Source organism: Convolutriloba macropyga, chromosome 12 (genome assembly GCF_964194025.1).
Source record: "Convolutriloba macropyga chromosome 12, txConMacr16.3, whole genome shotgun sequence".
Classification (NCBI taxonomy): domain Eukaryota; kingdom Metazoa; phylum Xenacoelomorpha; order Acoela; family Convolutidae; genus Convolutriloba; species Convolutriloba macropyga.
The window spans coordinates 30,656,810-30,670,851 of record NC_134479.1 but is presented as its reverse complement, the minus strand read 5'-3'; the positions used below and the strand labels follow the sequence as shown (position 1 = coordinate 30,670,851).

General features: G+C 33.2%; 1 protein-coding gene across 4 annotated transcripts; it reads right to left on the bottom strand.

The window, feature by feature from the left end:
• Nucleotides 1–525: 525 nt before the first annotated feature.
• On the bottom strand, nt 526–13,804 carry LOC142351167 (uncharacterized). Of its 4 annotated transcripts, none has more exons than XM_075403283.1 (5): nt 13,653–13,804; nt 3,858–3,930; nt 3,335–3,436; nt 2,528–2,647; nt 526–774 (listed from the first exon to the last, which is right to left on the bottom strand). In XM_075403283.1, the coding sequence occupies exons 1-5, from the start codon at nt 13,694–13,696 to the stop codon at nt 679–681; spliced, it is 435 nt and encodes a 144-aa protein (XP_075259398.1). In that variant the 5' UTR covers nt 13,697–13,804; the 3' UTR covers nt 526–678. The 4 variants fall into 4 exon arrangements, with proteins under 4 accessions (XP_075259398.1, XP_075259401.1, XP_075259400.1 ...); XM_075403286.1 differs by lacking the exon at nt 13,653–13,804 and adding an exon at nt 6,929–7,198; XM_075403285.1 differs by lacking the exon at nt 13,653–13,804 and adding an exon at nt 6,933–7,198.
• Nucleotides 13,805–14,042: the final 238 nt, after the last annotated feature.

The window sequence follows — 14,042 nt, the reverse complement described above, 5'->3', positions numbered from 1 at the left end:
AATGCAAAAAACCAGAATCTCGAGAAGGGTTCAAGTTGACCATCTGCGATAAGAGATGAATTCAGTGATTCAAATTTTCGCTCGTAGACTGACTTTTTGAGAACTTGGAGAAATAGTTGTTGCTGACAAAATTGATGAACAACTTAAACCCAGAGAATTCATATTCATAAATTTATATGACTTACTGAAAATTTGATTTTTCAGTTTGAAAGACACCTAAGGAAACAATTAATTTTCAGCGTCGAGTAGAATTTCTGTCCAATTTCATTCTCTAATTTTTTTTCTGTTTAATAAAAATGTTCCCAATTTTGATAGTGATATTTCATGCGTCCTGAATCATATGCAAACATTTGTTTAAGTGATGCGAAAGTTTTTGAAGCATTTGTAAATCAACTTTTCATCGCATAACAACTCATTACGCTTGTGCCTGGCTAAGTGCGAATGTAGACACAAAAAAATGTTGAGAATATAAACGCTGTTGCTTACTGTGGACAACTTAAAACGTCACACCTTGAAGAAAATACATTATTATTGGTTCACTGTTAATTAAAAGAAAGATTCTTTATATATAAACATAAATAATTTTTGTTGATAAGGGCAAATATATAGATTATGCTGATGGTAATCAATGGAGGTCGATATTTCATCTGTTCAAGTTGTGTTCATAATTCTGCAATTCTATTGGCTGCTCTCTTCGCTGCCCTGTTGAGGAAATAGATTCTCGTGCAGTTGTGGCTCAACCGAAGTGCACCATTCCACTAACATGGCTATCACCTGTATTAAAAAAACAAGCGATAAATTGTTTTATTACAATAAGGTTGCATGACAATTTACCAGAATCCATTTTTACCCGGGTCGAAGGTTTTACCGAACGGAAAACGGGGAAAAGCGTAAAGAGCGTAAAAAATATGTTCATACCGTTTGTGCAACCCTTAATAAGGGTGGAAAAAGTGGAGAAAAAAGAGTTGAGAATTAAAGAAGAATCACAGGTGGAATGAAAGTGAAATTATTTGAATTTTGCACTTTTCAATTACACCATTAACTTATTTTTATACCTAGCAATGCAATTTTGGCTACATGACAATTTACCCAATTCCATTTTACCCAATGCCATTTTACCCAAAGCCAACTTACCAAATGCTCTTTGATCTTTTCGTTCAAATATCCAAGGTTTGGTTCTGATAGCTTCATATCAAGTCCCACCGGCTGTTTAATTATATAGTCGGCTTTCCATAACTTGCAACGCATTGCATTCATTTTTCTAGCGGATTAAGCAGCCATTAATTTTAACAACTGTAATTTGCCAACCATTAAACAACCCTAGTCATAAACCGACGGTTATCTCGCAAAATCTTGAAAGATTTTGAAATAACGTATAATCTTGCAAGATCTTGCAAGATAATAGTTCATTCGTTCGAACCTTAATTTGGCTTTTGACAAATTTTCAATAATGGCATGTCTGTGGTGATGTAAAATGCGAATGTACTTGAAAAAGTTGCTTCCAGTTTTGAAGATTGCCTTATAGTTAGAGTTTTTATTTTTGTTCGATAGTTTCAAAATCTCATTCAAATAAAATGCCTTCACGGCTAAAATCGGCCACTTTTTCACTTATTTTTCTTCCATTTCAATGTTTTCTTCAATCTGAATCGAATCAAGCCACGGTTTCCGATTTTTCCCTGTGCATGTTAGAAATGAAGCGTTTCATAACTAACTATCAGTCTATAAATCGTAGTTTTCTAAAGGCATCAAAAACCGCCGACAGTGGCCACTTTAAGTGTCATTATTCTGTTTTAATTCTATTGACGCAGAATTTTTTTTGGAGCATGCTACCTTGACTTATTTAAGAGACACAAAGTAATGCCTTTTTATAAAGAGGGGTTATTTTCGCCTGATTTATCTAACATCGCCGCATTCACAGCTTGTCTTACAAAATTTTTGCGTTGAATGGTGGTGACACCTCGACCCGGGTAGCTTACAAATTTTTCCGTTTACTATGAGTGGAGCTAAGTTCCTGATGATAGCGGTAAGCAATCATGATAAATTTGGATGATCCGGATTAGACTAAAATTAGAGTAACCTCGCTATAATTTAGTATAATAAGTAATTAGTATAATAAGTTAATAAGTATAAAGTGTGTTAGACTTAGGTATATTTATTATGGTAAAAGGAGTAAAAAGTGATTTAAAATTGTTGAATTTCTCGAACGTTTTCGCAATAACTTGCTTCGACAGGAGTCAAAAACTTGATCAGTTGAATATTTACAAATGTGCATAAATACAGTAACGTGTCTTGATTATCTATTTACATTTTCGAAATTTTCTAAAACTTTAATAGGTTTTCGCATTGAAGTTTTGTTAAAAATGTTAGCATAATTTTAAAAAACCATTCCAATTTAGTCTGTCCGTTAATAAGATTTCAATGGAGATTTTCGTTTCGTAATTGATCTAACTTTGCACACATGCACACATGCTAATTCGAATATTTATTATTGATAGAACTAAGTATGTTGACAGAATGAAATACTAACAGCTTCTCTGTTCTCCTCGGCCAGTTGGTCTACTTTTTCAAGAGCTGCCTTTGTATCTTCCTCACCAGCAGCAATGTCGTCAGCGTGTTTGCTCCTGAACGCCTCATTTGCCTCTTGGACCTAACAACATTATATTTTCTTCACATCCCCGTCGAAACCAAAAATTCTCGAGTTCGCCAACATAAAAGAAACTTCTAATCATAAAACGCCATACATGGATTTTATAGAACCTACTAAACATACAACGATTATAAAAATTTTTGAATTTTGCTGCCAAACAGTCCAAAGGGCCACATGCAGTTCCAAAGCAAAGATTCTGTGCATAAAATTTCAAAATTCTGTACTTTACTTTTATGGTACCGTACTTACCATAAGACGCCATAAAAAATTTTTTATGGACCGTTTTATGGTTGCTAATTATCACGCAAGATCTTGATAAACAAAAGTTCATCTTGCAAGGGGAAAATTCTGAGGAAAATTTTGCATGATGATATATCGTGTGGCAATATTCTTCCAGAATCGTTCAAGATCTTGAAGATATTACGGATTAATGTTTTAGCTTTCAACATTAGGAGAAAATATTGGGTAAATTTTGGGTATTTTGTTACATCGGGTATTATGACATTGGGTATTTTGTTCCGGCACCTTAGTCATAATTTATAACACTTGCTCTTAATAGGCAACGTCGACGATAGTGGCCGTCTTATTGTAGCAGTGCTACATACAATACAAGATTCAAATACTTTTTTTATCGTACGCTACCGGGGCCGGGCTGATATTTTTAGAAAAAAATCTGGTGGAACTAACCTCCTTGTGGGCCTGTTCTCGCAGTGATATAATGTGATCTGTGGCCTCCTTCTCTGCCCTCTTCAACTGTTGTCGTCTCTCCACTCTCGCTTGCTCGACAACCTGTCAACAAAGAATCTAAACTGCTGAATTTTGCATTTGCACAGGTTCGCAATTATGCACGTTGTTGTTAGAAAGGCTTCTGAGATCTATTCTCCCCCTTCTTCCAGCACTCCCCCAGGAGGAGTTGCTAATGAATAAATAGTCTTTTAACCCGCAATTAGTAATCCCAACGCCTTGCATGAAAATATTCAACTACCCTATTGACTAAAAAAAATAAAATTTTCGAAAAGAAATAAAGAAAATCCAAGTATGACAGGATCCGAAAAAAGATTCAATAACTCGCCCCCAAATTATGAGTTGTTATACAGTAGATTATCACTTTAAAAGTAGAAGGTGCATAAAAGTTAGATATTCACAAATATAGTAAGTGTATTCACAACATAGAACAGTAATTTTACACAGCCCGGGTAATATAAATTACCTGTTTAGCTTCTTTCTCTGCCTTGAGAAGTGCAGTGATTGTTCCCACCCCTCCAGCTGGTGAATCGGCCATCCTGAAATTTAAACAACCAATATCAAATCTGTAATCTTTCAAAATTTGAAGCGTAACAAGAAAATTAGCTTAAAACACACGTACAAGTTATAAAATGCCAAAAGTCTCCAGTGGCAGAACTTAAAATGACAGAAGCTCCTATATACATGCGCTAAGTTCCTATATACATACCCGAAATTGTCTTCCATGAAATTTTTTCAATTTCAAACTTGCAAGTTGCGTGTTTTAAGGTTCTTTTTCTGAAATAATTTTGCTCTCCTGAAATATAAATACTTACTGGAAATAATTATCCTTTGAAAATTTACCTAAACAATTTTTTAGTATTGAAGAAAAAAGACCACAATTTTGTTTTGTTTGTTTACTTCGGTTTATTTACCAAAACTGCTTTCACTGAAATATGTTTTATTTTGCCACAGATATTTATTGCAAAGCAATTCGGATTAATACCAAGCAAAAATTGCTGTGCACAACGGGATGCATTAAAGAAGAACAAAACAATTTCAAGAGCACATTAAGCAATGTGACTTAAAATTATCAGAACAAAATTTGTTCTGTGATTTCATATTGAATATAAAAAAGTCCATTCAATTGCATTTCGCATTCAGATTATGATTTCATTTCGGACGATATTATAGTTCTGACAATTTAGTATAGTCTTATTTGGTTGCATCAATTTCTATTGATCATCAAAAAATTGAACAAAAACAGTTTTTTTTGAACAAAAATCGGGTCCTAGTTGCAATTGTTTACTGCAGATAATTCCGTCTCATAAATACAGCTCTTTCAAAATTTTTTTAATAAAGATTTTGCGTTTCGGATCTCTGATTCCGTTTAGCATCCTCATTTTTATCATAACTTTTGGCATTCGATTATCCTGGTAGAAACATGTTAATGTTTGCTTCATATTAAATCATTCATTGAAAAAGAAAAAAACAGAAATTTTCGTTTCTTGCTTTTTTTGCAAAATCTAAGTGAATGACTCCCAGGAGTTTCACAGATTGGTTGGATTTGCTCATTGTTGTTTATTTTAATCAGTTTCTGAATCAAATTTTTTGAATAAAATTTTGTGTATACAAGAAAAAAATTCGGTGGCCGATGCTTTAACCATTATTTTTTATTCCTTCTGTTACCATTTCTTAATTTTTATGCTTTCTTTCCTAACACAACAACCCCGCCCCCTTTGGTACCTAGTAGCCAACTCCTTTTAATGTGTTATATTTGCATTACGACTAAATTACTTTGCCAACAGTTTAGATAGTCTAATATTAGTTTAAGCGCGGTTGCAAACCGCTGTCTACGGCCATGCTTCTCACGTACTGTGAGATGCAATTCGGAATCATAGGCTCGCGACCCTCTAGTTAGAAACTTAGTACATAGCTTATGTGCATGAGCCTAGTAACACCTTATGTGCATTAGCGGAAAACTATTAATCCTCTTCGATTGATTAATAAACGGCTCGCTTAAATTCAATCTAAGAACATGCCCTTTTTGCGACGGGCCTATTACCCTTAAGGAGACAATCTTTCAAGAGGATCGCTCAGTTTTCTTGGTTTTGTTTTAGCGAACACTTCTGACATTCATAAACTTGTTTCCATATTTTTTTTTGTGGCGTGATAGCCGAGAGGTAAGGTGTGTGGTTCACATACCAATGATTGAGAGTTCAATACCCTGCCTCCCAGAAGCTGTCTGTGTAAGGATGAGCTCTTACTTAACCATAGCTTCAAGTTGATCATAGCCTGACCAATGTTGGCTACAATGATGGTACCACGTGAAAGTTTCAGACGCAAAAAAAGTGGCTAAAGTCACCAAAAAAGAGCAATGCTGCTTATAAAAAGAATAGTCTGAAATGTGGGGAATAATAAGAAAAAAGGCAGCTGAGAACAGGCTACTGTAACCTAATGCTGTTCCACTGCGATTACGCAGAAACCACAATTATTATTATTATTTTTTTCTTCTCACAGCTGCACAAATATACGTTGACAACATACTTATTAATAAGTCATCGTAAAATCTCGCAGTATGTCCATCTGTTTGGACAAAATTCTTCAAGGTGATTCAAGTCGAGCCCCATTTTTTTAAAAATCTTTGAGAGTTTCTAATATAACGCAGAAAGTATTGAGCATGAAAAACAGTTGCATCTGTTTGAGGAAAAGAATTGAACTTTCAAACTCATAAAGAAAGCAAGATTTTGAGCAAATTTCTCAAAAAGTAATATTTTTGACATATGACCGACAATTTTAGAGATCCGTGATTGAAATTTGAAATTTATTTGCACAATTATTTCTTGGGGGGGGGGGGGGGTACAAAAATAAAAACATCAACTTTGTTATCGTCCTTCGACGTGAGATTTTAGTTTCGTTTCTTACTTCATTCGATATGTTGATCTTGTTCAAACCAGTTCAGCTTTTTAAAATTGCTCGCATACTTACCAGGCAAGTGTTAATCTTATGAGATGTTACTTCTATGTTTTCTGAGTCGCCTAAAATTTGAAATTTGATTCATGAAGAACCTGTGCTGAGCCAAATCTGAACACGCCACGTCCATTTGCACTCGACCCCCCCCCCCCCCCCCCCCCACCTACTTACACATGTTATAGCCTATTGTTGGCATTTTATAAAAACAGAAAAGACCCAAAAATTTAAGGAAATTAGTTTTGGTCGATATCGTCACTTTTTGGGTTGTTTTTATGAAATCTGGTATCCTGACAGAGGCAGAAATAAAAAGTCGTGGATTTACCTTTTTACAATTGATTAGTGATCAGATGCACTTTGCAGATAAACAACCGGTGATAATATAAAAACTAAGTATACACCAATTATAGCCAATAATAACCTTCTGAAATCTCGAAAGTTAGTTTACAAGTTATTTCACCCAAAACTAATATTCAACGTTAAATATACCGAAATTCGACCCACTAATTATTTGGTACGATTTCAAATTTTCGTCAGGCTTTGAGTTAAACAAGATGAATACTATCTCAAACGCAATGATGATTATACCTACAGTTACACTACCAGCGATAGAGTTATAATACAAGGTCAATAATGCTACTATAACCAAATGAAGTTATATGACTTAATATCTTATGATAGCCAATGTAAAATTGTTCTACACAGCGATTACTGCTCAAACTATAACGAACGTGTTATAAATTCAGAGCGTGGTTAATAATTCTCGTTTCGTTTCTGCTGAAATATATATGAATGCGAAACAACTATTGTTGTAGCTTTCAGTAATAACTCAATGTGAAACGCAACAGCAGTTTTGCTCAACAATAAAACGCTAAGTTAGCCAGCTCAAACTTAAGCAATGCAAAAGCGTACAATGCAACTGAAGTATGCAGAATGTGTCACCAGCAGAAATTGAACATACGTTTAATGATAGCTAGAACCGTAGAAAGAGCTGATTCACGTTCAAAATGCTGAGCAAATTTTAGCACCCTAGTTAAATTTTGGATGTCAAGTAAGAACTTGCTTGACAAAAAACAGAAAGCTGCTCTTTATGTGTCAACATATATTTCAGTTTAACAAACATAGCCCGCCCGGGTCGAATTCAAATGGTTATCTTATAAGATTCTGCCGGATTCTGCCAAAATTGTGCAAGAATATGCATATTTTTTGCAAGATTTCTGCCAGAGTCTTGCAAGATAACCATTTGATTTCGACCCGGGCGGGCTGTGTTTATTAAACTGAAATATATTTCGGCAACGACTCGAAATCAAATTCGAATTTTGCCTCATCATTCTATAATTACTAAAAAATTATTATTAATGAAGAAAATTACTATAATGAAGAAATCAACAGCACTTTGAAACAGAAAAGTTCCTTTTTGGTCAAAAAGGAACAACAAAAGAGGAACGGCAGATTACATTCTCATTATCTACTTTTAATTAAATTTAACCAGAGGTGGTAGCCGCAAAAAGATCACGCCACATCCCTCTTTTATCAGAAGAACCTGCCAGAGCTCACTTATCAAGGCGTTGCTTGTCTATAGGCAGATAGGAAAAACAGAAAACAGAAATTTTTTATAGACTTTTGCAGAACACAGTTTTGACTTCGCATTCTTAAGCATCATTAGATTTCTCTTTCCTCCAGATAAACTTGTTTAAAGCGAGCATCAGCATTTTGTTTGTTAATGTTACTAAAAATTTGCACTTATGGACTGCAGAACGTTACAGCAAATAATAAGACAATTTAAGGTAATTTTACCGTAACAAGGTTGAAGTAAATATTTACCTTTACTCAAATTAAATAAAGTTAAGGTAAACGGTATCTTAACGTTACCTTAAAAACAGTTTACCTTAACTCCGTTAAGTTAAATTTAACTTACCTTTATTTAGTTTATAAAAAAATTGAAAAGAAAAAAATCAGAGAAAAAAAACGTACAACATTTGGTGTTTGCCCAAACATGCGTGACTCCTTCTGAATTGATCACCTCCAAGATATTAATTTCGCAAACACTGGTAGTCAAACTATTCAGAGAATAAATACGACTCCGAACAAAAATCAGTAAGTTTGTTCGACCAGAGTTTTTTTTGACGAGAGTAGTAGGTTGAATTAATAAACATTGAAAGAAAAAACTTGCTTGTCATTTTCCTAGCTATCTTAAGTATATTCATAATCGCTTATTTCAAGACATCAAGCAACGTCCTAGTTAAAAATTCGTGTTTGGAGTGTGCGGTTTCTGGGCTGCTTTATTTTTGTTCTGGTTAAGTTGATTTCATAGTATATTCATTTTCCAAAAAAGACATTAAAAAGAGTAACAATTTATTTTCATAATGTTTTCAAATAATTTTGTATGGCTTGTGGCTATTATTTGTATATTTGTTGCAACTGAGGTCTGCATTCAATGTTTTCCCGACTCAGTTAGTCCCTTAGAGGTAGGCACGTCTAACTCGCGCGCAGAAATAAATAATCTTCCCTATAGGACACTTACGTTGGTAAGAAGAGCTCCTATAGGGTATGCTTTAAATCAATTTTCAAAATAAAATCTATGTAGCTAAGCCAAATAGCAAAATATTACAAAACAAGAGCTGGCTAAACAGTTTGCAACCCAGGGCTCTCTTTTTTTTCAACAGAAAACACCTGTAAACTCATTTAAAACTTTAAATTTTTACATTGTCTGTTCGAATTAGAGTCGTTTCATTTATTGACTTATCGAAAAAAAATCATATGCCGTTTTAATCAGAAAAGTCTCCGATGGGAAAGTCATGCAAAATTCAAAAACTTCAAGTTAAAATTTGTTGTGTACTCCAATTGCAAATCACTGACCAGTGCTGAGGCAAGTGATTTTATTTTTGTTTAAGGAACTCGACCAATAGCTAGGACATTTCTTTTTACTATTTTACATAGGAAATAGTACCAAATTTGCTGTTATATTTTGATATTTGTTTATATAGAGAAGAAAGATTCATCTTTTGTAATTTTTAGAAAAGACACAAAGTGTTCGAATGGTAGGTGTTAGAAATGCAAAAGTTTCTACTTTTAATCAAGCAATAAAATTTTTTTCATGAAATGTATAAATTGCACAAAAATCTGCCAAAAGAAAATAATACTTTATGCCTGGAGCCAAATAACTTTCATAACAATTTGAGTGCTTTACTTTGCACACAAAAACTCTTTTGGACAAAATTTTTATTCTCAGTCTTTGTTGCGTTACTGTGTTAACGTGATCTTAAACGGATGGTTTTGTATTCTCAATTTGATTGAAACTTCTTTCTCGCCGACTCTAGTAAAAGTCAAGGTGAATCTTTTTCATAAATTCCAACAAATCACTCCATTGCACTTTTTATGATAAGAATCACTGAGTTCTGATAAAAAAAACTGTCTGAGAAAAAAATACGGCTATGTTATTTGACATCTTTTCATGCAGTAGAGGTTCAGACCATTTTAGTTGGTCGTTTAACACATATTACAGAATTAATCTTTGTATTAATGCCATTTACTTGAAATCTTGTGCTGATTTTAAAACTTTTTTTTTCAAATTTTAAAACATTTCAAAGAGAGAACTAAACAAAGTTGCGCCCAATTTCCTGGGGGAATGGGTATGTGGGGGCTCATTAAAGTACAAGTGCTAAAGTTCAGCCAATTTTTCTTCGTATCGAATATCTGTCGGGTTTCAAAGTCACAAATATTTTATATAATTGTGACTTTAAAAACACGGATAAAAAAATCATTTGAAACTTTTATAGTTTGTTAATATTTTATGAATTTTTAAGGAAAAACAACGGAACTTAGTACAAAAATAACAAACCACAAAATTCAAGAAATAAGAAAAGTTTTGTTCTGCAGACTTAGCTTGGCCGACAAACAAAAGAGATGGGAGAAAAAAAGAACAATACTGGTTGTAAATTAAACACTCTTTTGAAATAATGGGATATGGAAATAAGAAGACCCAAAATTACTTCACTTTATGAAAAAATCCTCAATTTGATCATATCTTGTTTGAGAAAGATTATTTTATCTTTTTCCTTTATTGCTCAAACACTAAAAAGGATGCTATGAGTGGCTCAATCTGTGCAATCAGTCTGCTGCTAACACGCATTTGTTTATGCGTTCCGATTGGATTTTATTCGAGCGTGGTCTTTCTTATGGATCAGGTCACACATTATTAATATTTTTGAAGTCCTGTAAGACTTAGAACCTGATTTACGGTCAAAGTTTGATAGAACAAGAAGCCTTAGTTTTTTGAAAGCGCGTGAAAAAAACTCATTTTGTTGAAAATTTTTGAGTTGCTTTTTTTCATTCTCTCTTCACAGCTATTCACAGATGAAGAACTTATTCAAACTCATTGATTATTTTGAATAATTTGGCGAATCAGTTAATGGGTTACTAAGAGCTTGGAAAATGGGAATTTATTTTATTTGAAAATAGAATTAGAGTTTTTTAGATCTATTCTTGTTTATAGTTTTTGAGTCATCTTGGAACTATTAATGACAGGTTGTATATAGTTTCATAAGTTCAACAGATTCATTAATGAAAAATAGAGAGCTTCAGTTGCAGATTCTCCTCATAAAATTAAATGCATGTTCTGAGTTTATTGCGGATTTTTCTTTTCATTCTACTTTTTTTGTCTTTCTGTTAAGATCTCTTGCCGTTATATCGTGGTTTTCAATTATAACATATTGAATCATTCAAGAACTCAGTTTGTGCGTCTTTTTATTGGTTTTCACATACCTTGAGAACCATTTTCTCTTTTCTTCCAAAACAATAGAAAGTTTTGTGGGAAATGTGTTAACAGTATGCAAATTAAGTAAGAAATGAGCTGAAAGCGTAGAAATTATGTAAGAGAAATGTTGAAAGTGTGGAAACTCAGATTTGATGTCATAAGTTTTAGCAGAATTTCCCCAGAGATTTTATTTTTGTGAAAAGCATGGTGAAAAACATATTGTAAAACCAAACACGCTTTTATAGTGCAATAAAAGCCAAAATGACGCCTATGTTGCGGACAGTTGAATGATTGCCAAAAGATTGCCCTAGAAATTTTCCTAGAAATAGGTGCTGGAGACTGAGCTGGGGGGGGGGGGGGGGAGGGTGATTGTTTGTAAGAATTATTCTGAAGGCGTGAAAATTGTGAGGGGAATGTAGGGGAAACTATTTAAGGTAGGCATTGAATGAATGAAAGTTCCATAATAAAAGTATGAAAACTTTTTGACGTAGGTGCAGAAGACTGCTGAACTGATATAAGAGACGCACTAACAACCACTTAGAAAATATTGATCGAAAAAATCTAACATAATGAACGACCTAATTTGCTGCCAAGTGTTGAATTTATGTAAGACGTGCTTTTAAAATCCACCGAGAATAGAGTTCACCGAAAAATTTTGGCCAGTTTTTGCTTGAGGGTGAAAACCTAGAACATACCTTCGTTCGTTCTCTGAATCTAAGTCACACAAAACACAATCAAAACACATAAAATCGGCGAATCCAAAAACTCGTTTCCTTCTGTGAAATGGTGTTGATTTTAAAGCTCAATCGACTTTCAGTTTAAAACAGAACTTTGTGTTAATAAATTCCTCAGCCACTAATGGAGTCAGAAAAATTGCTCCGACAAAAACCGACAATTCTAGTCATTCTTCTATTACGGTCAATTTTTGCACTCAACAGCTTTGTAACACACTTTTTGGCGATAAGAAATACGTCAAAATAACTGTTTCTGCTCTTAAACGGCAAACTTATTTTCCAGTTTTTGAATAGAGGAATTTGATAGTAAATAAACTATAGCTTTTCACATGCTCACAATTTTTGCTACAAAGAACTTGGTCAATATACATGTATTAAATAGTCATCAGTTACATTTATGGAATCAAAATCAACAATTAACTTTTACATGTTAATAAAAAGCATCGAGCTTGACTTTTCAGTTCGACTCTGATCATTTTCAACAATTCAAACAAAAAATCGAATAGATAATCTTGAATGACATGAAAGATCACAATTGTAAAAAGATATAATATTTTTCAAGCACTGCGTTTCACGACTGTTTAGAAACCTGACAACGGTCTTAATATTTTTTTTGTCATTAAACTCTGAAGATTCTATCAAAATTCAACAGATTTGTTGATGGAAAAACATGTCTGTCAATGAGGAAAGTTTTCTTCAAAAAATTGAGCGTGATGAACTCGAAACGGACGGTTAAAGGATCCAATTGCAGTTAAATTATTGCATTTTTTTAACAATTAGTTGCATTGCTTTAAATCATTTGATAACTAATTAACTGCCAGAATTTCTGATACTCACAAGAGGGAACCGTTAACATTTTTTTAAGAGTTGAAAAAAAAAACGGCAAAACTAGATCAAAATTTATGAACATTGCCACCGATGCGGTGATATCCTCTTTTTTGGAAAATAAACGTTACAATTTCAGTAATGAGAACAGGACAAGTAAACGACTCAATTGAATGAGGTAAATGGGCAAATTTGACGTTAACTGTGACACCTCAGATCATACAGTTATACATACCATCACACTAAGGAAATCAGTTAATTTGTTAGTTGTTTTGATTAGATAAAATTATTTTATAGCCCCTGAGTTAAATTTTACTAGTTAAGCCAAATAAAAATCTAAAAATAGTTAATAAACATTTGAAATCAAACCTAAATAATCTTCTAGTTTTTTGAACTAAAAATTAATTTTAAGCCCCAAAATATTTAATTCTAAAACAATAATTTTAAATTTAAGTAGATATTTTTTCTGAAGTTCACCGTAATTAAATTTTGATTATCTTATTTCTTTTGGAGTCTCCTATCAATTTTTTAGAAAAATTTTCCGTGATGAAGTTTTGTTTGGTTCCAGTAACATTAACGGTTCAGTTCGACTGTCATCTTGAGCTTTTTATTCAGAAAAAAATTTTGCTTTGAATGGTGATGCCAGAAAATATCAATTTTAATGATTGCAGTAATGAATAATCCTTGTTGTTATTGAAAGCTGCGCAGGTAGTGCATCTGATTTTATGAAAAGATCAAAGCATATTTTTAGCCGTTTTATGTCTTAGCCTTGAAGAAGTGCATATACATGCGCCAACAGAAAACTGATAGCCTGCTATATAGTTCTTTAATTTTTTTGAGACGAAGCATGTTTATTTTTGAAATTGAAAGTATAACTGCATGGAGATTCGGTTTTGGAGTATCGCAAGATGAGAGATTGACTAGACCAAGAATTAATAGCTCTATCTAGAAATGGGATAATCTATTAAATCACAATCTGAAAAAATTATGTACTCACATTTCGGGTTTTGAAGACCGGCGACTTCTGCTTTTAAAACTCATTTCAACCAGATTCAGTCAGTTAAATTTTTACTCTAGACTGTCGAGGTAGAAAAAATTGAGAGAAATAAAAAGATAATTGAGCATAAATTTTTTAATTGCTATAAATTTATTTAAAAAATTACTTGTTGCTGAAATTAATATCTTTGAGACAGAAGAGAACGCAAATGCAAATGTCCATTTGAATATGATGTGTAGTTAATACTTATGTCTCGCTGTGTTTGTTCAACCATACAGAAAAGTGGTTCAATATGTTGCTATTTTCTTTTTTGAAGAGATATTGGGAAACCATGAATTGTCAGCGGATATCTTGTGTCATTTTCAGCACCATTCAACCAATTAATAAATT

Bases quoted from the DNA above. Each gene is read 5' to 3' on its own strand.
- LOC142351167 (XM_075403283.1), bottom strand. From the start codon at position 13,696: ATGAGTTTTAAAAGCAGAAGTCGCCGGTCTTCAAAACCCGAAAT. The intron at 3,437-3,857 runs GTAATTTATATT...CTTTGTTGACAG, and splicing joins CAGAGAAAGAAGCTAAACAG to GTTGTCGAGCAAGCGAGAGT. The intron at 2,648-3,334 runs GTTAGTTCCACC...TAATGTTGTTAG, and splicing joins GAGAACAGGCCCACAAGGAG to GTCCAAGAGGCAAATGAGGC.